The 24,901-nt window shown below is 42.9% G+C and overlaps 1 protein-coding gene across 14 annotated transcripts in view; it reads right to left on the reverse strand.

Moving 5' to 3' along the window:
- FBXL5 (F-box and leucine rich repeat protein 5) overlaps nt 1–20,623 on the reverse strand; it is a 55,089-nt gene extending 34,466 nt beyond the window's left edge. For 4 of the 14 annotated variants that reach the window (XM_069594735.1, XM_069594734.1, XM_069594738.1 and 1 more), the window contains exons 1-2: nt 20,356–20,623; nt 485–700 (exon numbers count right to left, since the gene is read on the reverse strand). In XM_069594735.1, coding sequence (XP_069450836.1) covers nt 485–619 — 135 coding nt within the window. In that variant the 5' untranslated portion in view covers nt 620–700; nt 20,356–20,623. Of the gene's footprint in view, nt 1–484; nt 701–8,979; nt 9,450–17,973; nt 18,201–20,355 lie in introns of those variants that run through there. The other 10 variants (XM_069594729.1, XM_069594727.1, XM_069594731.1 and 7 more) reach the window with 6 other exon arrangements.
- Nucleotides 20,624–24,901: the final 4,278 nt, after the last annotated feature.

The following is a 24,901-nucleotide window of genomic DNA, read 5'->3' on the forward strand; positions in this document are numbered from 1 at the left end:
CCAGGTTTGATCTCTAGGTCAGAAAGAGCCCCTGGAGGAGGGTATGGCAACCCACTCCAGTACTCTTGCCCGGAGAATTCCATGGACTGAGGAGCCTGGCGGGCTACCGGCTATAGGGTAGCAAAACAGCAACTAACCAACCACAAAGAGGTATGACAAAGATGCTCACAAACCTGAGTCTTCTCAGGCTTCACTGAGTCTTCTCAATTAGGCTCTGACCCTGAGGTCTGTCCTTGGCCCAGTTATTCCAGTTTCAGCAAAAATCATCCAGAATCAGTTTATCTACCCTACCCCCATCACCCTCAGCATTTGATAACCCTCAATTGTCTATGCATCCTCAATCTCTTGCCACCTTGGTCTGTCTTCAGCAAAAGGCAACAAGGGTCAGTCTAGCTATCATCTGCTATGAAACACTAACAAGTTTTGCCAATGACATATCAGAAGATGGCACAAGCTGTAATAAATATCCATTTGTACAACTCACCTTAACATTCTTCAGACCCTTTTCAAAGAGGCTAAGCATCTCAGAGAGTTTATTGTCAGAATGAACATTATAAATGGTCTGGCTGCGTTGCTGAAGCAAACCAATGATGTATTCATTTTCAATCTGCTCATGCATTTTGAACTCCTTAAAAGTAGCATACAGAGACTGCAGAAGAGCACGGAAATCATTGTTGTTGGAAAAGTTGGTTTTAGAAAGCTGGAAAAAATTTAAAGAGAAGTCATAATAAGTACATGCAAATATGCATCAAAAGGAAATATTCAAATGCATTCCTATTTAGTTTTGTATGGAGCAAAATACCTCCCTTACACTCGTTAAAGCAGAAAAGGAAAGTTCTAAATTATAAGTTTTAATGGTATAATAAAAAGTGCCCCAGGTCAGGAAGATGTTGATTTCTGAAGGAAAGGATGTATACACCAACAAATCACACAGTTTCTTTAAGTATGAGATTAAACCAGACTCCCTCAAAACCTAAAATTCCATTACTCTATATTCCATATATTAAATTCCATATACTTAACGCAGATACTTCATAGAGTTATATGTAAACATTAAAGGAGCTGTGTTAGGATAAAGTGACACACTTTTTTCTTTGTTCAAATGCCCTGTATGCTATTATACTACTTTTTTAATATAAAAAATTCAGAAACTTTCTATTATAAATTGTTTGAATTTTAATATCAAAATGAGTCTGATCTGTTCAGAAAATAAAGTACTAAGCTATTAGAACATTATTAGATAATTTTAGGAGAACTCTTTTTTTTTTTTTTTTTAAAGAAAACCACAGTAAACACTTAGCATTTTATATAAGGAACCATGTACTTTTCTAGAGTGGAGGCCCTTCAGCAGTACAATGTGATAATCTTGTACATCCGGGCATAAGAAAGTACAAGCTCTTGAAGGAAAAGGCTAACAATCAATGAAAATATAAATAAATATATACACAGTCACTTTCTCTAATTCTGTTCAACAAGAGAAAATGACAATCCTGATATAATTTTATTTTTCTGCATTTAATGTCAAGTTAAATTCTCATGTTGAAAGCATACATATTGTCAAGAAACTTGATTCAAGCTCAAGTTCAAAGTAATATTCAAACCTTCTGTTATCTCCACTGTCATATTCAATCCATCTTCTATGATGTCAATTCCAGTTTCAAAACCCATTTTAAATATGAAAATCTAATTAGGTTAAAAAAAAAAACACAGAGTAAATGAAGAAGAAGCTACAAACACCATACTTCCTAGACTTGTTCTGCCAAGTCTAATCTAGTATCCCGAAAACGGAGAAGAATCTATGGTGTCTTAACTGCCTGTTGTGGGCAAGAAGACCAGGCTCATGGTGCAGCATCAGAAAGATGACAGACTCCTAAAGTAAGACTATTCCACTATATAATTTAACCAAGGATCTTCTGTGAAAGGCAGAGGAATGAGGCATAAGGGTCATTTACAAAAAAACAGACGTTAGAGTCAGATTCTCTAGGGGTGGGTCCCTCCCGCTTGTCTACTAGGCTCAGTAACTCTCGGCAAGCTATTTTTCGCCAGTGTCTTAGTTTCTTCTCCATATTAAATGGGAATGATAAAACTACCTGTACTTCACATCGCTGCTGTGAGATTAAATTGGTGCTTAGCAAATATTAGCTATCATTACTTTGAAATTTAATCATTCATGTTTATAAAAACTCATGTGGGTTTTTTAACCTTATTCAAATATTTAATGAGCAGCTATTATAAGCCAGTCACTGTTTCTGGTAGTTGGGATAGCTCAGTGAACAAAACAGACGTCTCTGCCTTTATGAAGTTTACATTCTAGTGATGGAAAATAAAATAACAAACTAACCACAATAAATAAATTACTTATAACACGTGCTGGCAACTTTTTCTGTAAAGGGCCAGGTATTTTAAGTTTTGTGGGGCATACTGTCTGTAGCAACTATTTAATTAGTTGTTGTAGCACGTAAGTAGTCACATGAATCCATGGCCATATTCCAATAAAACTTTATTGATATTTGTGGGCACTAAAATTTTAATTTCATATAATTTTTGCATGTCATAAAATATTATTCTTATTTTTCTCAAAGACTTAAAAATGTAAAAATCATTCTTAGCTCCTTAGCCACACAAAAATAACTGACTGGATAGAGTTGGTTAACCCAAGGTTGTAAATTTTATCCTAAGAAATGTCACACAAAATTACAACAAAATTCACTAGTGGCTAATCTCAGCAAATACTATCATGTGTCATCATATTAAAAATGAGTCAGTAGAGATGTTGATGAGAGGTATAACAAATGAAAGCATTAATGATAACTGTAAAATTTTTTAAAAAACAAACAGGATAGCAGAAAACTAAATAATGTCCTCATGCAAGTTATGGAAAATAACATCTGAAAAGACACACAGGAAGCTTGGCATATGTTCTCATGGACTACTAGAAAATCTTTCACATTTAGTAACAAGCTCAGGTAAAGACCAGGTCATGCTACAGACTGAGGACCCGAATCAGAGGAAAGGACTCCGCAGTACAGGGTCAGCTCCGCAGATTGGTTACAGATGCTGACTGCAGCCAGCCTGCTTCAGTGTGAACCCATCTCTGCCGGCTTGGTCCCTTCACTCGGCTTCTTCCCCAGTAAAACAGGTCTAATGACATTAACTACCTAATAAGGCTCTTGTGGCAATAAGTTAATATATTTAAAGAACAAGGAATATAACATACATAATCCTACTTAGGTTCTTCTCTTATCCCTATGAAAAAGTGAAAGTGTTAGTCACTCAGTTGTGTCCAACTCTTGTGACTCCATGGACTGTAGCCCGCCAGGATCCTCTGCCCATGAGTTCTCCAGGCAAAGAATACTGTAGTGGGTTGTCATTTCTTTCTCCAGGGGATTTCCCAACCCAGGAACTGAACCCAGATCTCCTGCATTGCAGAGAGATTCTTTACCAACTGAGCTATTTAGCCCAAATAAAGTTATCATTAGAAGTCCTTATTCTACCCAACAGTTTTTCTCCACTTGAAAAGAGCAACTGTCTTTAACCAGGTATCTAAATCAGTGCAGTGAAAAGAATAACCTGAGCATATACAAATTACCTTTTTAAAAAATTATGTAGATGAATCATTGCTTAAAATTGCTTGCCTCTGCAAAGTTATTCAATCATAGAGACTTGATTGAAAAAAATAAATAAATAAACCTAGACACTAATAACATCGAGGACATACTGAGGCCTACATGCGGTAGGTACTATACTAAATAATTTCATGCATTACTTAATTTTTAACAACAATCCTAGCAAATTGATGTTACATTTACATTTTATAGGTGAAAACCTGAAGCTCAGAGAAAATAACTTATCCCAAACCATACAACTCGCAGACACAAAACAGAGATCAAGTGTCTGGGCCTGTGAAACCTACTTACTTCCCACAAGATACCATGTTAGTCTCTATCATGAAGCTATCTTTTCAGATCCAACAGAGTAAACTGTCAGTGCTTGCTCTAAAGGACTCGTTCTCACTAAGAGGTTGGTTTTGCCCCCCAAGGAACGCACGGACAAGGTCTAGAGAATGTTTAGTTGTCTCTACTCCATCTTAGTGGGTATGGCAGGAAAGGACTAAACATCTATAATACACAGGACAGCCTCCACAACAAAGCATCATCTGGCCCACAATGTGAACAGTGCTGCAGCTGAGAAGCACGGCTCCAAAGAAGTGTTTTTTCAACCATGCTTAACCACGACCTTTAGTATGGAATACAGTCCAGTCCAGACACATACACATCACAGACACTTCAACCAAATTTCAGGAAACAATACTTCCCTCCCTAACCTGTGAGGTACTCTTTATCATTTACTTTTCTATTTCACGTTTTTAATGCTATTTCTGATCCACAAAACTGATTCCATGACCCACTAATGGGTCACAGAACTCACTCTGAAAAACACTGTAGGATTATAAAAGTTCCAAAGTGACCTGCAAGCTTATATCCTCTGATGTATGGCAAACTTAACACAGGACCAGGATACATACAATCAACAAATAACAACATTCAGTACATTGGATCTCCTATATTTTCAAAGAATTTATAACTGACTTTCTGTCTCAGACACTCTACAATGTAAAAATCATACTTACAGCCTGGCTTTAAACTGATGTGAAGTTTAAAGACTTAAAAAAGACTATGTATTAAGTGCAAAAACAGATATGAAAAACAGCCTAACAAAAACTCAAATAATATTACCCCAAGTAGTTTTTACTTTTTCGTTCCTCAGCCAGATAATCCTTTCATTTAATTAAGACAGATTTACACTAAATGAAGAAACCTTAGTAATTATCTGCTCAAACTGACAGAAAACCTATGATCCACCAATGAAATGTTCGCATAAAATCATGTAATTAGTAATAAGGAGCAGAACCAGTACGGTAACACAAAAACATGGGATTCAGGAAGGAAAAAAAGAGTCCTAAAGACGAAAATTCAGCCTCTCCTAATTACTAGTTGGGCTTCCCTGGTGGCTCAGACAGTAAAGCGTCTGCCTGCAATGCGGGAGACCCGGGTTCGGTAAAGCGTCTGCCTGCAATGCGGGAGACCCGGGTTCGAAGTTGAGTGAGGTAGTTTGTTAAGTTATTAATACTTAACCACTAAGTCTGTTTCCTCATCTTTAAATAAGGACAATACCTGTCTCACAGGGCTCTTGTAAGGATTAAAAATAAGGAAGCACGTAATAAGAATGCGTTGAATTCCCTTTTCTTTCCCCTCCTTAGCTCTCAATTCAATATTCTCTCCAATAAATCAATCTTCCCAATGTCAGTCAATAACAGTCTTAACAGGTATGCAGAGAAATAGAATAACAAGGAAAACAATATATTCTTCATAAAGATATACTCATTCAATTTTTTAAAAAAATCTGTTCAAAGTATTCTGAGCTTGTTTTCTCCATAAGGTTTTGGTCATAAAATGTCCTATCTTTATAAAATGATAAAATAGATGGCATAAGATTCTTATCTGAAAAACTTAGGCACTCCATAAAGCCTCCACCAAGTTAACTTTTTATAGCTGGTCAACGTGTAAGTCTAGAAATCTCTGTATCATGCACGTCCTTACAACCATCACATACTTTGCTCTCAGAAATCAACTCAAAGAGACTGTAAGCCCACTTCTAGCCCTTTAATGTAAAGCTGACCAAATATCACCCCCTTTGCTTCCACCACAGGTCACCTGGATTTCCACACAGCACAAACCTTAAGACAATCATCTGAAGAACAGAAACGGCCTCAAACGGCCAGTACGAGCTATCGCAGGGCCGACTGACAGTGAAAACTCCACGCTCACTGGCAGAATTAATGCTGCTAAGTTTTGAGGATTAGGGAAAAACTGAGGCATTAGAATAAACTGGAAAAAGGATGTGAGCCAATATAAATATTGCCTAAAATCATCCCAATTTGGAAGGTGAGTGAATTAGCAAGATTTCATAATAGATTGTTACCAAAAATTTTTTCAGAAAACTATTCTGGCTTCATACAAATAAAATTAAACTAGGGATCAGGATCCTGACTTGGCTTCCATTTGGATCCATCATTGACTACTTATGCAAACTTGGTCTAACTAATCTAAGCCTACATATCGCCAGCTACAGAACAGAAATATCTCTGCTTTTACCTAACTAAAAAGACTGCTATCTGGATAACAAGAGTAAAAAACTTTTCCATAAAACCTTCTATAAATGTTAAAAGAAAACCCATGAGCAAAGTATTAAATTAGGTATTATACAGCAATATTTAATACAGCTCACAACTTCAGAATAAATTATTCTAAATAAACTAGCCTAAGCACATAAATAATGGTTGTTACTAATAAACAAACAAATGCTTCTAAAATATACCATACTTGAAAAGTCAATATTCAAAATAAAACTGACTTCTTTATAATTACTGAGCATTCAGAGACAACATAAAGAATACCATGAATTAACATATCTTGTATCCTTTTAAGTACAAAAACTAGTTCTCATTTTCTGAGGTTTTACTATATGCTGTTTGGGTTGGATACCCCTTGTCTATCCAAACAAAACATGATAAAGGCAAAAGTTGAGGTGAAAAATGAATAAAAACATATAGTCCTTTGAGCCAATTCAGCCATCATAAAATACTTTTTTCTCTTCTAGCCCCCAAGGACATACTAGGGGAAATTTCAATTAACTATTAGCATCAAAAAGAAATCCAGATGTAGAATTCCTATGCATTTTTCCCCCTAAATCACCTTGGTCTCTGATCCACAGTTCATAAAAATTGGAATTAATCTTCCTGATGAATATATACAACAATCTAATTAATTCAAAATTAATGATAATTTTAATTTCTGATATATCAAATTGAAAATGCCTTCAAGAAGGTACACTGAACTACCAAAAATCTTATTTGACTAAAATATTGCTTTTAAAAAGGGCACTGTATTTGCAAAATTTGTTCTAACCTTCTCAATCACCAGGTAATGACACACAACATTAGTGACTGACTGCTTCAAATTTTTTAAATAGGGCTGATTAGTCTAGCATGTTGGAGAAGGCAATGGCACCCCACTCCAGTGTTCTTGCCTGGAGAATCCCAGGGACAGGGGAGCCTGGTGGGCTGCAGTCTATGGGATTGCAGAGTCGGACACGACTGAAGTGATTTAGCAGCAGCAGCAGTCTAGCATGTAACTAAAGTTGTGATCCTTAACTATTTGGGGAGGGTCACGATCATTTGGAATTGTGATGAAAGCCATTAAGCCCTTAGAAAAATGCACCAAAATGTTCAAAACGATTCCAGGTGGCCTTGGACTGCCTCTCCCCAACCTATAATAGAAGACTTCACATTCTATTACTTCCTCATTAACTTTACCTTTTCAATTCTGAGAAAGTTAAAAAAACCTCCCCATTTTTTTTCTTTCCTGCAATTGAAAGATACTGTCAGAATAACTAAGTTCAAAGGTCAGAGCAGGTAAAAACACTACAGTAGGCTAACTCAAAAATCCAAAAGTTATAGACTTAACTGACCACTTACCCACTTATTATGTTTCTCCTGGATAAGTGGCTCTTACCCTTGGCTGCAGGCTGGACTCACGGAGAACTTTAAATACCTGATGCCAGGTCCCACCCTCGGAGATGCTGATTGTGGTGGTTAGGGCATAGGGACTTTTAACAGCTTTCGGGGTGATTCTAATGAGCAAAGAAGGTTGAGAACCACTATCCTAGACTACTCTGGTATTTAAACCGATATCTGAATCGTGTGTTTTTAATTTTCAAAATGGAGGGAGGAAAAAGATGGTTGTGGATGCTTTTCTAAGTGTGGCCTGGCACTGAACACTGAGGGCATCCTGCAACCAACTCACTGGGCGGTAAGAACACCTCTTTTCTCTCAACAGTGCTGTCATTTCTGAAAGTTCATCAAAGTTGACTTCTACGCTGAACCATTAGAGGTCTTTAAGTGCTTTTTTGTTTGATTCACTGCTACACAAAGCAGGATTGCCAGAAGGTCTCAGAATACCCGTAGGTGGCCTCTCCCCAACACAAACGTTTGACAAAAATGCGGACTCCTAACACTTTTAAAATCATAGGCAAAAAGCCCTGGGATAGCTCCACAAATGTGCTTTTTCAGCTTTAGGCTGCACCTATTGAGAGTACAAAACGGCTCTCGCAGTTCCACCAACTTGTTCCCAGGCCCTTTTATTCGAGCCCACGTAAAGAATTCCAGCAGAGAATAGCTGTCTCATAACAAAACCGACCTCCAGTAAACGCTCCGGACAATCTAAGTTGCAAGGGGGAAAAGGAAAAAAAAAAAAAAAAAACGACCGCAAATGAAAGAGTGAATGTTCTCTGCTTCGTAAGCCACGAAACCTTTCTCCCACATCAAGCCCCTGCAAAGCTGAGGGCGCTTAAAAAATAATAATAACGGGCAGACGGAGTTGGGAAGAAGATGCAGGTCAGGGGTTCAGAAAAAGGATGGATGAGTGATAGTTAAGGAGGCACGGGGAGGCTCCCCAAAAGCCGGCCGGGGCAGGGCGGAGGGGACAAGGCTGAAAGGGGAGGGGGTGCAGCTGCGAGGACTGCCTGCGCCGCGCGGAGGAGGCCCGCAGGTGGCCGGCCCGGGTCCCCAGGGGTCCGCAGGGGGCAAGGGGGCGAAGGTGCCCCGCTCCCCCAGGGGACCCGGCGGGAGGCCCGGCGCGGCCGCGGGCAGCGCGCCCCCGAGGGCGGCGGGTGGCCAGGCCCTCGGCTTGGAGGGGGCCGCGCCGCCAGCTCCCGGGGGCACGTCCGAGGCGGCCGGCCCGGCGGGGCGCGGGCTGCCGGGGAAAGCGCCGCGCTGACAGCTGCGCAGGCGGCGGTTCGCGCGGCGCGCGGCCCCTGGACGCTGAGGGCGCCGCGCAGGCCCGGCCCGCCCGGAGACCCGGCCCGCGCCTCTCCTCCGCCCGCGCGCCGCCCGGAGTGCGAGGCCCCGCACAACGGTACCTTGTCGCAGTAGAGCCCCACCAGCTGCTTCATCCGCCAGTGCGGCGCGGTGAAGACGTCCACTTCTTCGGGGAAGGGCGCCATCGCCACCGCCTCAGCCGCTGCCGCCTCAGCAGCCGCGGCCGCCGCCTCTCCATAGACACCCTCGCCGCGGGGCAGAGGCGGCGCGCCCCCCTGCGCATGCGCCCGCCCCGTCGGCGCGCGCGCCCGGGCTGCCCGGCCGGCGGAGGCGCGGGGGCGCGCGCGGGCCGCCGCCGCCATGCGGTCCCCGCCGCCCCACGTGACCCTTCGGGCTGTGGAGGCTCGCGCTTCCACCTCCCAGCCCCACTCTCGTTCCTCGTCTGCCCGAGAAAGAAACCGAGTCTTTTCCCCTGTTTGTTTCTCTGTTAACGTTTCGCGACAGAAAAGACACGATCTGAGGGGAGAGGGTGTCGTCTCAGAGGCGTTGTCGGCGCTCCTCTTGGCCGCTACGCCCACCAGGCCTTGAGGCCGAGGCGCCGAGTACAAAGGGCCGCGGTCGGTCGGCCCGGCAGCCCAGTTCGCCTGAGCGCCTGCGCTGGGCGCGCCCCGGCCCCCACGAGCCGCCCTTCGCCTCCCTGCCTTTCCCGGTGCCTGCGGGCCGGAGCGCTGACCTCCCTGCCCGCCGGTCAGGGGTCCTCAGCGATGAGGGGAACCGGGTCTGGGGAGCTCCAGAACTCAGGGAACACTGAGCAGGCCGAGGCCGGACAATGGCGGCCCCTGGGCTTGAGGGCGGGCGCGGAACCCCGGGGCTGGGGGCTGGGCGGGAAGGCCGAGTGGAATCGTGAAGGAAGACTCCTGGGAGGGAAAATGTCTCCTGGGAATCAAAGGCGGGAAGACGCTTGAAGCTCCGAAATACCCGGTCAGGGTTGTCAGTAAGGACCCTGGGTGCTGGGGAGTCTCGAGGGTAAATAATCCCAGAAAGTCGGTTGCGGGGAAAGAAATTTAGGACTCATCCCTCCATTTTGAGCTGAGATTCAGAGAGAAAGAATACTTCAGCCAGGTCCCTGGCAAGAAAAAGGTCAGTCTCTTCCCGACAGGTCGACTCATCCTGGCCTCGGTCCTCCAGGAGACCGAGGAAGACCCTGTTACGGGCTTTGCTTGTCCAGATCAGACCTGGACTGTGTGAAATGAAAATATTGCCTGCCATGTCAATAAATAAATGTTTTACGGCCATCAGCGATTTCTGGCATCCCAATGTAAATGAGGGTGCCCGAAAGGGAACACAGTGTCTGTGATCCAACAGATGCTGCCACCCACTCCCTGGGGGGTCGGGGGGTTGCTCCTGGGGCGGAGGGTGGCGGAGGCAAGAAGCAGCTATCTGCCACTCCTTAAGGTGATCGAGGAAACAGGATTGGCCCCAGATAGCTGAGAGATGAATTCAGTGAGCCCAGAGGCTGGCATCTTCCCATACATAGCACGCTATGTGTTTGATTTTTCTTACATGACAATCTTTGATGTTCAGGCTGCCTGGCTCCCTTTGTTGCAAATCTGTATATAGCCTGACTCCCCCCTCCTGCCTCCTTGGAGCTGTTTTCTCTGAGCTACTGAGATGCTATCTCCCCAGCTTGGGTCCTAACTGGTCCCATCAAATAAAATTAACTCTCTACTTTCAGGTTTGTAAGGACTGTATTTTTTAATCTACAGCTGGTTGGTTGGAGGCTTCATGAACACACAGATAAATGGGAAGGAAAACAGGAAAGGTTGAAAACCTGGGTTATGGGGTGTGTGTGTTTGTGTGGGTGTGGGTGTGTGTGTTTGTTCAGTTACCTCCAACTCTTTGTGACCCCCATGGTCTGTAGCCCATCACACTTCTTTGTCCATGGGATTTCCAAGGTGAGATTATTTGAGTGGGTTGGCATTTCCTCCAAGGGATCTTTCTGACCCAGGGATTGAACCCATGTCTCCTGCATCTCCTGAACTGGCAGGTGGATTCTTTACCATCGAGCCGTCTGGGAAGCCCTGTTATGTAATTTGCTTAATGACTATAAACTCCAGGAGAGCAAGAAGCAGGTGTATTCTGTTCAACCCTTGCATCCTTACTATGAGAGTTCCAAGGCAACATAGGGGTTTGATGAATATTCAGTAAATGATGGAGTAGAAGAGTATAAGAACTTTGAATAAGAATGCTTTCGTTTATTTCTAATCTTACTATGTGCCACTTATTGACAGGCACTGTGAGCAGTTTTTAAGAGCACAGTTTAGCGCTGAAGTTGGATTCCTGGTTTGAGGGATACTACATGTGTGACCTTGAGCAAGCTTCCCTAACTCCTCTGTGCCTCAGGTTCCTCATATATGTAATGGGGTTAGTACAGCCATGAACTCAATGCTTGTGCCCCCCTCAAATTCAAATGTTGAAACCCTACTCCTCATGGGATGTAATGAGGTGGGCAATTGGGAGGTAACAGGATTAGATGAAGTCATGAAAGTAAAACCCTAATAATGAGTCCCTAAGGAGCTCACTACCCTTCTCTGCTTATTTGCATGTGAAGACGTGAAATCCACAGTCAGGCCCTCGCGGTGCTGACTCCTGATCTTGGACTTCCAACCTCCAGAACTAGGAAAAATAAATTTCAACCGCTTGTAAGCCACGCTGGCTATGCATAGGCTTCCCTAGTAGCTCGACTGGTAAAAGAATCTGCCTGCAGTGCAGGAGACCGGGGTTCAATTCCTGGGTTGGGAAGATCCCTTGGAGAAGGGGTAGGCTACCCACTGCAGTATTCTTGCCTGGAGAATTCCATGAACAGAGGAGTCAGGCAGGCTACAGTCTGCGGAGTCTCAAAAAGTCAGACATGACTGAGCAACTTTCACTGTCTGTGGTATTTTAACAGTCTGAGCAACTGAGACAAATACCTACCTCATAGGATTGTTATGAGAATTAAGAGAGTTCATATAGTTGAATTGCTTATAATAGTACCTAGCGCATAGTAGAGTTTCCCCAGTGGCTCAGTGGGAAAGAATCCACCTGCAATGCGAAAGCCACAGGAGACATGCATTTCATCCTTGAATCAGGAAGATCCCCTGGAGGAGGGCATGGCAACCCACTCCAGTATTCTCGCTGGGAAAATGCCATGGACAGAGGAGCCTAGGAGGCTACAATCCATAGGGTCACAAAGAGTCAGACACAACTAAAGTGACTGAACTGTGTGAGGTGTACTGCAGAAAACCAAGTCTCAGTGATGATTGCCTAGCATCCCACAAATTAGTAAGTGAGGAATCTGGCCATATGATCTAGGCCCAATAATACGGTGCCAGGCATTCTGTTAGTTGTGTGGGATACAGAGATGATGACTTGTACATAGTCTGTCTTAGAAATGGGAACAATTCTTGTATAATAGAATATAGAGAAGATCCTTGATAGCTATTTCATTTTCTCTCATCCTCTGCCCCTGTCTTCATTCTTTTTAAACTCTACTATTTCACTACGGCTTTGTGTCTATATTTTCTGATATCCCTCAGAAGACATTTTCTTATTTTCCTTCTGTTTCTTTACCCTATTCTGATCTGTCACTCAAGTTGTCTCGAAATGTGGACCCAGACCTCAGGTCAACCAGTTACACAGAGTAATGAGCTCCATGAGGCTAGACACATGGTTTTGTTAGGCAGGTAGAACAGGGAAGAGGAATCCAAAATGGCGGTGGCTACAGACAAGGAAGGGAAAAGCCCGCGAAAATGAAACAAAAGAAGGTCCGAGGACCGGAGTGAGGACCTCAGGTAAAACAAACAACACTCCTGGCTGGCCCAATTTACATAGGACAGGCCCAGGGAGAGATACACATATAAATAGAGGAGCCAGAGCCAGCTCTCTCTCCTGCGCGCTGGGGTGCTCTTCTCCTCGTGTCTTTAGATCGACGTACCCTCACACCTCGAAGATAGATTTTCCTGCTGTCTTCTAAATAAAATAGAGCTGTAACACTGATTTGTCTAATAACTATAGCATGGTCCATTCGAGACCTGAGAGCTATAACACGGTCTATCCAAGACCTGAGAGCTGTGACTCACCGAGGGGGCTTTAAAGTCCGTCACTCCAAATCTTTGTTGTGACGAGACAAAGAATCAAGGAACATACACTCGCGTGACAGTTTTATCCTCAGCACTTAGGACAATGCCTTTCATACGTACACTGAGTACTCAATCTTTGCTGAATAAAGAAAGAAGGAAAGAGAGAAGTTCATAGCATTCTGTAATTTCCCCATTTCTTGTGTTAGTCGCTCAGCTGTGTCCAACTCTACAACCCCACGGACTGTAGCCGGCCAGGCTCCTCTGCCCAGCGGATGCTCCAGGAAAGAATACCAGAGTGGGTTGCCATTTGCTTCTCCAGGGGCTCTTCCCAACCCAGGAATCAAACCCTGGTTGCCTGCATTGCTGGCAAATTCTCACCATATTTTGTTTCACAATATCAGTTTGTGTCTGTCGTTCACCAGTATACCCCTAGAACCAGGCACATGGAATAGGTGTGTAACAAATAAACAAATAAAAAAAGGCATTCTACACAGTTTCACTGTAACCTAGACCTTGAAGCAGTGTAGTTAGCTGAACAGTAGTAACAGCCATGTTGGACTGGTCATTTCAGGGAATTTAAGATAATAAAATGAAAGAAAGTAATAATAAAAAAAAAGTAATAAGTCCCGTGGGTCATTCTTCCCTTCAGAAAAAGCTATTAACTTTTGCACCATGTGCTGAGTAAGGTAATAATTAATCACCAGATATATCCAGAATACATGATTGATTTATATTAAACTTTAGCCCTAAAAAGAAGACATTGATCAGCCTAGTATCATTTTTATGGGTTCCTGCAACTACAGCAGATCTGGAGCTGCTATTAAGGTCAAGGTTATTGGCTTAATCATGCCTTTATGATTTCTTCTGACATATGAAAGTGAAGGAATTCCAACAACCATCTCCTCATAATATCATATGAGGAGTAGGGTTTCAACATCTGAACTTGATGAGGGTACAAGCACTGGATTCATGGCTGTATGAGCTCCATTTACATATAAGGACAGAGGCACAGAGAAGTCACAGTGACAAGGGACTAGATAAGGCGTGAAAACAGAGTGGCAGAAACGCACAGCGCGTAGCGCCTTTCCTTCTCTCATTCTTTCTGAAAACTGCATGCTGCAGGGAAAAAATGCCAAATCATTCCCTGGTGACCTAAATGTCTGATGACATGAGGCCTCTTTACTGGTATTGTTGCAGTGAAAAGGCAAAAAGAGGAATGAGTTGGTTTCTTTTTTTTCTTTCCTAAGAGCAAAGATAGTGAGCAGGCCTGATCACTCCTAGTTTTTATTTTGTCACTTTGACCATCTGATTTGAAGAGCCGACTCACTGGAAAAGACCCTGATGCTAGGAAAAGATTGAAGGCCAAAGGAGAAGAGGGCAGTAGATGATGAGTTGGTTAGATGGCAGTTGGTGATGGACAGGGAAGCCTGGCGTGCTGTAAAGAATCGGACATGACTTAGTGTCTGAACAACAATCTCTAATCTGTAACTAAATTTGCTTTTTGGCCCCCTAAATCTGCAGGAGCTACATTTCACACCTGTTACCATTAGATTCTATGCTAATTACATCCTGTTTCTGGGGTTCACTTTACAAACCACCTCTCTTAGTTTTTCTCTTTTTGCATTAGAGAAAGAAGGCCACAGTGCTCCCAGACTGCCAGACTCAACTACTGGGTTACCTGACACCAGCTTGTGACTGTTATTGAAACAAGAGGAAGACGAATACAAGATCCTGACCCCTTTGTTCCTCCCCCCTCATCTTATATAAGCCTCTAGACTCCTTGTGGAAGGGCCAGGGGCACAGTTCTTCAGGCAGAAGCCAACATCTCCCCCCGCACCCCGCCCTCATCACTCCACCAGCTGAAGATTAGAAATAGAAAGCCACTTTTCTATTTCCTCCAAACTCTGTCTCCATTTTTTTTTTTTTAATTCATATTTGGTGGGCAGAGAAAGCCAAGTTTGGCAGCAACACTATTTTCCAGCCCTGGTTTTGAGGGCCCTGGAGAGGGTTACGAGTCAGGGAAAGTCCATTCTAAGGCATTTATATTTAACTGTATTTAACTGAGTTTATGACACAGCAGTTTTCCCGGCAAGCAGCGCGTTAGTTGTGAAAGTAAACAATGAAAGGCCTTTGCTAATCCCAAGTGAGAAGGAAATGGCAACCCACACCAGTATTCTTGCCTGGAGAATCCCAGGGACAGAGGAGCCTGGTGGGCTGCTGTCTATGGGGTCGCACAGAGTAGGACACAACTGAAGCGACTTAGCAGCAGCAGCAGCCCCCAACAGTCGGAATCCCAAACCCAACTCATACCAGAGCTGATCCTACTGTCAGTCAAAATAAGCAACTAATCGTGCGTGCGACACACACACACACACACACACACACACACACACGGCAGGCTAGGTTGATTGATTTAGGAGTAAAGCTCTTAGCAGGGATGGTGTCATTTTTAAAAGAAAAGGTAGCCACTGAGTTGAAATGTGAGGCCCGATGCTATGTTTTGTTTTTCGTTTTTTTTCTTTCATTTTCCGTTCAAATGCTGTATTTGCACAGGAAGCTCAGAATATGAAATATACATAGGCCTGCATAGCAAGTGCTATTATTATTTTCCCATTGGTTTTTACTAAATAGAGATGAGTGGTTGTGTGTATTCTTTTGCTGGGGTGGTCAAAACTAACTATGACAGACTTAACAACAGAAACTTTGTTTCTCACAGTTTTGGAAGTCCAGCATCGAGGTGTCAGCAGGTTTAATGTCCTCTGGGGCCTCTCTCCTTGGCTTGCAAATGGCCACTTTCTCCCGGTGTCCTCACATGGCTTTTGCTCTGTGCCTGTGCGTGTCTGGCTTTATGTCCTAATCTTCTCAAATAAGGACACCAGTAAGATTGCACTAGGGTCCACCCTAACCACTTCATTTTAACTTAATCACCTCTTTAAAGGCCCTATCTCAGAATACAGTCACCAAGATACTGAGGGTTAGGACTTCAATATATGGATTTGAAGGGAGCAAAATTCAGCCTTTAACTCTACAGAAAGAAAAGCTTGTCATAAAAGGTATAATAAAGGCTTTTGCACAATGAGAAAAATAATGCGAAACAACTGGATGTCTCTCAATAGAATACTGGAGAGTTGATAAATTATAGTACATTCATTCAATAGACAAATAAATATGCATCTGCTAGAAAGTATAAGATACATCTATATTTGCTGCTATGGAATGAAATCAAGGTGTTCCAAGTTAAGAGGGAAAAAACAACAGAGAGAACATTTTGGTTTGTTTTTTTTTTAATATAGTATGTGTTTCTAGAATAAGACAGCAAAAATTTGTAAGCAGTGCTCCTAGGATGAGAAACAATTAAATGTTTTTTTAAAATACATCCATACCCTTTGGTACAGTTTTAATATTTTTCTATGTTCACCTATTTTCCTTATAGTTATAAAAATCTGTCAATAATAATGCATTTTAAGAGCATTTTAAATCATTAAATATACTAACATGTTTGTAACAGTTCTAGTTTCAGGTAGAGCCATTTTATGTTGTTGTTGCTCAGTTGCTAAGTTGTGTCCAGCTCTTTGCACCCCCATGAACTGTGTCAGGCTAGACTCCTCTGTATCTCCCAGAGTTTGCTCGGATTCTTGTCCATTGAGTCAGTGATGCTATCTAACCGTCTCATCTTCTGCCTCCCTCTTCTCCTGCCCTCAATCTTTCCCAGCATCAAGGTCTTTTCCAATGAAACAGTTCTTCATGTCAGGTCACCAAAGTATTAGAGCTTCAACCTCAGCATCAGTCCTTCTAGTGAATATTCAGGGTTGATTTCCTATAGGGTTGACTGGTTTGATCTCTTTATTGCCCAAGGGATTCTCAAGAGCCTTCTTCAGCACCACTGTTTGAAGGCATTAGTTCTTTGGCACTCAGCCTTCTTTATGGTCCAACTCTCACATTTGTACATGACTATTGGAAAAATCATACATCTGACTATATGGACCTTTGTCGGCAAAGTGATGTCTCTGTTCTTTAATACATGGTCTGGGTTTCCTTCTAAGGAGCAAGTGACTTTTAATTTCATGGCTGCAGTCTCCATCAGCAGCAGTTTTGTAGCCCAAGAAAATAAAACCCATCAGTGCTTCCACTTTTTCACCTTCTAGTTATGATTACCCCAAAACTATATTCTAATCTGCCCTGCCTCTGACTACTCTGATTACACTGCCGTTGGGTCCACATCTATTTTTCTAGTAGGAATGGAAGCCTCCTTAAGGGAAGGGACAGGGTTTTTAACGACCTTGTAGAAGTAGGTGTGATAAAAGGTTAACTGAAAACAACATGATCAAAATTGTACATGATCCACACCAAGCTTATAAAAAGGATTGCAAATAAATGGCACAGAGTCTTATTAAGTTTCCTCTGAGAGACACAGTTACAGATGATTCCCTCCCTCCTTTATGTTTCTCTTCTTTCCAGAGTTTTGAATGAGCATGTGTACTTTTGATGTCAGAATACAGAAATGACTATATTACAAACAATCTTACAGCAACTATATTTTAAAATACCTTAGAAAGGGGATTGGAGAAGGAAATGGCACCCCACTCCAGTATTCTGGCCTGAAAAATCCCATGGTCAGAGAAGCCTGGTAGGCTACAGTCCATGGGGTCGCAAAGAACTGGACACAACTGAGCGACTTCACTACACTTCGAAAGGGGATAAAAGGAAATGCTGTGTATCAAAATGTTGGCACTGGCTTTTGGTGGTGGGACTATGACTGGTTGGAGACGAGGAGAGCTGCTTTTGTTCCTCAAAATTTTAGCAACGAATTTGTTTTCAAATTTTGTATTTGAAAAACAAAATTAAGGTTTTGAGGGTTTTTTTAAGATTTCAGTTTAATTAATATCGATCATCTTTAGATCCGCCATTGCAGAGCTCTATCCAGTTTCTCAGAAGCCCTGCGCTACCACCCAGACATGTAGACGCTTCCCGTACCTGTGCCAGAGACCTGTGCGTGTATCTCCTGTCGCACAGTCCCATCTTCTGGCGTGGGTCTCTCCCAGTCTGTCACTAGGAAGCCATTCCAGTGAGTTCTAGCTGAGTTCTCTTCCTTAGACCACCAAGCCATTGTGGCACTTCCTACAGGACATAGACATGGGACCCTCTTCACCAAGGTTAGGCTGCCCTGGACTTCCCTGGTGGTCCACTGGTTAAGAATCTACCTGCCAATACAGGGGACAAGGCTGTGATCCCTGGTAAGGGAAGATCCCACATACCACGGCCCCACTAAGCCCTGGAGCCCCAGCTACTGAAGCCCGAGGGCCCTAGAGCCTACGCTCTGCAGGAAGAGAAGCCACCACAATAAGAAGCCCCCGCGCCGCACCTGGAGGGTAGCCCCCACTCACTGCAGCTAGAGAAAGCCCTGCTCCTCAACCAAGGCCCAGCACAGCCACAAATAAACAAAAAAGGAAATAATAAAAATAAAGTGCAGCTAGTTGGTAGGAAGTTGGGGGCTATCTACCACATTGGGCATTTTCCTATCTGGTGGCCCTCTGGGCTCACAGTGAGTCTGTGTCCATTTCTAGAACTTCAAGTTTGCATTTCTGGAGCACATTCTTGCCTCGAAGAAGAAGGCAACAGATCCGAATGCGGGTGCTACTTTCTCTAGCCTTTTTTTCAAGGTGTGGAGCTCTCTCCCCTAGAGGAGGTTTACTCATGCCTCACAAGTGAGAAAAAGAAATGCTGGGACGTGTACAAAGGCACAGGAGAACAGAAGAGCTGAGGAGAAGAAGAGGCATAAAAGGTAGGACAGAAAGTACAAGATGTGGACACGAGGAGTCGGGGGAGGATTAAAGAAAGATAAAAGGTAGAGGTGGAAGTAAAGAGAAGAAAACAATAATCAAGATATACAGAGAGGAATTTGCTGTATGGCTCAGGAAACTCAAATGGGGCCTTTGTATCAATCTAGAGGGGTGGGATGGGAAGGGAGACTGGCGGGAGGTTCAAATGCATTGAGGTCTTATCATGTCCCAGGTACTTAAGTGCTTCACATGAGAATTGTCATGTGTAATCCTCACAACGACTATATGTGGCAGGTTCTATCATTTTTTCCACTTGATGGGAAAAGGAAAAAACTGTTTAGAGTTATTATTTGTCCAAGGTCATAGAGGTAGTGAGTGGGAAATCAGGAATTTAATCTATGTCTTTCACACCCTAGAACCTGTACTTAACCTTACACTGAAAAACAGTTCTCTGTCATCAGTTTACGTCAACACACTAAATGCCTAACATGTGCTATTAACCTTTGAACAGGAGCCAAAGGTGACAAGGAAGAATATAGACCACACCACAAACTATATAAGTGTCTAAACATAGAGTAGTTCAGTTCCTTAGATTATCTTTGGAAAAGACATAGTTTAGATAATGCTAAGACTATAGTTTGCACCAGTAGTGATACTGTGCAGGGCCCCATGGGGCTTCTAGGCACAAGGCCTTTCATGTCTTCTATTTCTTTGTTGATAGGAAATAGCCTTCATTTACCCATCATGACCTTCCCTGAATTCCAAAGAGCAGATTCAAGCATTTGCTAACTGGGGAAGGGAGAGGATGTGAGACCAGGAGAACTAACAATCAGGAGCAGCCTTGGGGCAAGAGCCTATTTCCCCACCAAGGGATAAAATGTTGTTTTTGTTTAGGTGCTAAGTCACATCCGACTCTTTTTCGACCCCATGGCCTGTAGTCTGACAGGCTCCTCTGTCCATGGGATTTCCCAGGCAGGATTATTGGAGTGGGTTGTCATTTCTTTCTCCAGGGAATCTTCCCAACCAGGGATCAGACGCCTGTCTCCTGCACTGGCAGGAGGATTCTTTACCACTGAGCCACTAGGGAAGCCTCATGCACAACAATACCTTTGAGCTATTTTGCAAATACTGTAACCCCTTCCAGGTGGGAGAAGTTAACAATTGTCGATGGAATGCTGCCATAAGCATGTAGACCCCAGCTGGACCTGAAGGTTGATGATATTGACTCTTGCTAACCTCACTACCAACTCTTTAGAAAGATGTGCACAAGCTGATCATGCCCACTTTGAACAATTACTATAAAACTTTTATGTTCCCCAAGTTGGGACACACAGTTTTGAGGGAATTAGCCTACTGTGTCCCCCTTTACCTGGCAAAGCAATAAAGCTACTTTTCTACTTCACCCAAAACTCTGTCTCCAAGATTCAATTCAGCACCAGTGCACAGAGAAGCTGAGCTTTCAGCATCAGTAGAAATATGGACATAAGATGTGCATAGTGGTCCATAATGTTTCTTCGCAAAATTTCCAGAGAAATAAGAGCCTTCCATTTGCTAGACATACCTGTGTGTCACTTACCTATTCTTAATATTGCCAAGTCAACACCAGCTCCAATCAAAGACTCTATTATGAGCTGACTTGCAGGATGGTGCAGTGTATATGGCCCAAGGGAAAGGTGGTGACTAGTATCATAGACAACTTGCTTCAGCTGTTTTCAACATGTAGTGAGGGAAAGCATAACTAGTTTCTGGAATGGAGAGGAATGATAAGCTTCCTGTAAATTGTCAGGCTTGCATTCACTGTAATGATGACATCTGGCAGGTGATTGCTTAATCTCTGCCTACACAGGCGGAGGTAAGTGTTTAGAGAAGTATCAGTTCGGTTTCCTTCCTCATAAACCCAAAATACAGTACAAAAAAATATTCCCAGATGTACAAGACAACTCTCAGAAATTTTTAAATGCTAAGAGGTATATGAAAGTCCTGAAAGTGTTAGCCACTCAGTCGTGTCTGACTCCATGGATGGTAGCCTACTAGGCTCCTCTGTCCATGGACTTCTCCAGGCAAGAAAACTGGAATGGGTAGCCTTTCCCTTCTCCAGGGAACTTCCCAACCCAGGGATTGAACCTGGGTCTCCTGCATTGCAGATTCTTTACCATCTGATCCACCAAGGAAGCCCATATGGATGGCAAGAGTTATATCAGCAGAAGGAATCAGGGCTGTCATGTACACCTCCTTTCCAGTAGTCATGGGCAGATGTGAGAGTTGGACCATAAAGAAGGCTGCTTTCAAACTATGGGGCTGGAGAAGACTCTTGAGAGTCCCTTGGACAGCAAGGAAGTCAAACCAGTCAATCCTAAAGGAAATCAACCCTGAATAGCCACTGGAAGGATTGATGCTGAAGCTCTAGTATGCTGGCCACTCGATGTGAAGAGCTGACTCACTGGAAGACTCCGATGCCGGGAAAGATTGAAGTCAGGAGGACGGGTGACAGAAACAGAGGATGAGATGGTTGGATGGCATCATCAACTCAATGGACATGAATTTGAACAAACTCTGGAATTAAAGGACACGAAGCCCGGCATGCTGCAGCCCATGGGATCACAAAGAGTTGAATGTAATTGAGTGACCTAACAAAACATATATGCCTGATTCTCATTAACTGATTAGGTTTAGGGGGAACAACTCGGTAATTCATAAAACATTGTCCTGAGATCTAATTCCATCTCTTGGTTCTACTGAACCAATAAACTCTGGAGCCTGTGTGCCACAACATAACAGAGAGTCCTATATGTTGAAACAAAAGATCTCTCAAGATAAAACAAAGATTCCATGTGCTGCCACTAAGCACAGATACAGCCAAATAGATAAATATTTTTAAAAATAGTTAACTGACTGTTAATCAATCACTATTTTCTTTACAACTAGTTTACCTGTGATTTGTTCCATCCACTTTTCCTAAAATGTTTCTGCCAGGATGATCCTTTGGATGACTAGAGACTTTTCCCCTTATGTGCAAGACTGTAATAAAACATTGACATATGCTTGTAACTGAACTGAAAGTATTCTTTAAAAATAGAGAGGATGTAAAGGCAAAGTGGGTGGTAATGTGGACCCAGTTTCTTCATCTGTAAAATGCGGTGAAAGTCTATACCTCCCAGGATATCCTGAGAGTTACATGTTGTGTGGAACAGAGGGCCCAGCATAGGAAACACTAAATATTAGATATTACTTTTACGTATAAAATGAAGGGACAAGATGCTCTTTTTGGTCTCCTGCAGTTCTCAGCTTCTGGGACCCAAAAATAGTACCTTGAAAGATATTTCTTCAGGTTAATTCTACAGATTAATTTAGCAGGAGAAGAGAGGGACTCAGAGTTAGATTTGCCTGTTAAGTGACATAAAGCACAAAATGTCAGTTAGTGGTTGAAACAAGATAGAGGTATTCTCTTTGCCTCATGCTATTAGTTATCTATTGCTGTATAACATGTTACCCAAAACTTAGTGGTTTACAAAGTTTGTGTCACAGTTTCAGGGGATTAAGAGTTTCATAGTGGCTTAGCTGGGTCAATCTAGCTCAGGTTCTCTCATGAGAATACAATTAAACTGACAATCTAGCCACATAACATAAAACAGTAAGGCATACTGACCGAGTCTGCCAGGAAATAATGAATAAGGAAGAGATAGTTGTGAAATACTTACCAAATATAAATGCCCAAGTTGAGTCAGCTTTAGGATGGGTCAAAATAAAAGGAATGCTATCATTCATGAAGACTCAAAGATTTAAACATGTTTAATCTTGCCTGTCTCTAACTGAACATTCCCGGAAAATGAGATTTCCCCCCTTTTTTACACATTTTTAATATTTCTATGATCTTCCTCTACAATTGTAGGGGTAAATCATGCATTGATGACAGCCATCAGTCAGGGAAAGACTAACTATATACCAGCCACCACCTTATCTGACAACACTGTGAAGTAGGCTCTGACCACCCAATTTAACACAGGAGGGAACCAAAGCTCAGAGGTACAAGTAGGATTTGAAGTCGTATCTCTCATTTTCACTGCACCATGAGACTCTTTCCCTCTTTACTTCCTGTTAAACACAAGTCCTACCATGTAGTCTGCTGAGAGCTTAATTAGAAGAAGTTCAGACAGTGGGGAATAATATACCACAGAAGAGGAGATAGAGTGCACACTGCCTCAAGGCTCTTAAGCTAAGTGTCAGCTTACTGTTAGCTAAATTAATGAGAGAAGATCTGAAATAATAATTAAGAGTTAATGGTATGGTGCTGACAATGCAACTACAGTAACGCTCCACCCAGAGAGCTGTGGTGCCAAGAGTCCCCACTGCTGCTGCTGCTGCTAAGTCGCGTCAGTCGTGTCCGACTCTGTGCAACCCCATGGACTGCAGCCCACCAGGCTCCTCCATCCATGGGATTTTCCAGGCAAGAGTACTGGAGTGGGGTGCCATTACCTTCTCCGAAGAGTCCCTAACTAGCCCTGCTTCTGATGATGTTCCTCAAAATATGGTCCTTTTGGAACTCAATTAATATCACACCCCATTCTTTTAAAGATCTGATTTCTGAGACTCACCTTTGGAAATTTGAGTTAGCATATTTGGGTCAAGGTCTCAGACCATATAATTTAGTTACATATGATTCCTATGTAACTAAAGTTTCAAAAATACTATTCCAGTTATCAGGAGACCCCAGTTCGATTCCTGGGCTGGGAAGATCCGCTGGAGAAGGGAAAGGCTACCCACTCCAGTATTCTGGCCTGGAGAATCCCATGGGACTGTATAGTCCATGGGGTCACAAAGAGTCGGACATGACTGAGCAACTTTCACTTACTAACTATTTGTCCGTAATTAACACTGTGTCCATAGTTAAAACTGTTTCTCAGACTTGATAAGGTGATAGTAGAATTCATGGAACTCATGGTATCATTTGAGAAACACAATAACATGATACCCTAAATGTAATATAGCTAAATTTGCATGATAGATTACTAGAAAAACGATACAGACTGTTTATTCATGAGTAAACAGAGTTGAGTGCAAATCTCTTCATAATTATGTAACTATGGCAAGTTCCTGAACACTTCTGAGTCTAAGTTGCCACTTCTGTAAAATATTGATTATAATGCCTTAATGGGTTATTGTGGAGATTGAAGATAGTGAACATACAATGCTTGACATATAGTAGTGAGTGTGAGTGAAAGTCGCTCCATTGTGTCTGACTCTTTGTGACCCCAGGGGCTGTAGCCTACCAGGCTCTCCTCTGTCCATGGGATTCTCCAGGCAAGAACACTGGAGTGGTTTGCCATTCCCTTCCCCAGGTGACATATAGTAGCCATTCACTTAATAACAGGTATTTTGTATTACTAAACATTTAAAACTATATTAAACAAGATACTGTATATTAATAGAATCTAGTATTAAGAGATATTAAAGGCCACAAGGTTTCAAAATGGTTTGAGCCATTATAATGGTTCAGCAGACCTAGATGGGAATGAGACTGTCTGGATTCCAATCCCAGCTGGTCTACTTTCTCACTTACTACCGGCAGAGAAAAATGGAACTTTATTTGCCTTCTGGGAATGAAGTCTTTGTTAATCTTGTTAAGCTATGAGCGTGTTTACTCTTCTGCTAAATTAACTGTGAAATGGAAATAATACAACTTATCTGTCAGCAATGTCTGAGAATTCTGTTCAGTTCAGTTCAGTCGCTCAGTCGTGTCCAACTGAGTCGTGACCCCCATGGGCTGTAGCACACCAGGCCTCCCTGTCCATCACCAACTCCCTGACTCTACCCAAACTCATGTCCATTGAGTCAGTGATGCCATCCAGCCATCTCATCCTCTGTCGTCCCCTTCTCCTCCTGCTCCCAATCCCTCCCAGCATCAGGGTCTTTTCCAATGAGTCAACTCTTCACATGAGGTAGCCAAAGTATTGGAGTTTCAGCCTCAGCATCAGTCCTTCCAATGAACACCCAGGACTAGTCTCCTTTAGGATGGACTGTTTGGATCTCCTTGCAGTCCAAGGGACTCGCAAGAGTCTTCTCCAGCACCACAGTTCAAAAGCATCAATTCTTCGGCGCTCAGCTTTCTTCACAGTCCAACTCTC

The sequence above is a fragment of the Ovis canadensis genome, chromosome 6, assembly GCF_042477335.2.
Source record: "Ovis canadensis isolate MfBH-ARS-UI-01 breed Bighorn chromosome 6, ARS-UI_OviCan_v2, whole genome shotgun sequence".
NCBI lineage: Eukaryota > Metazoa > Chordata > Mammalia > Artiodactyla > Bovidae > Ovis > Ovis canadensis.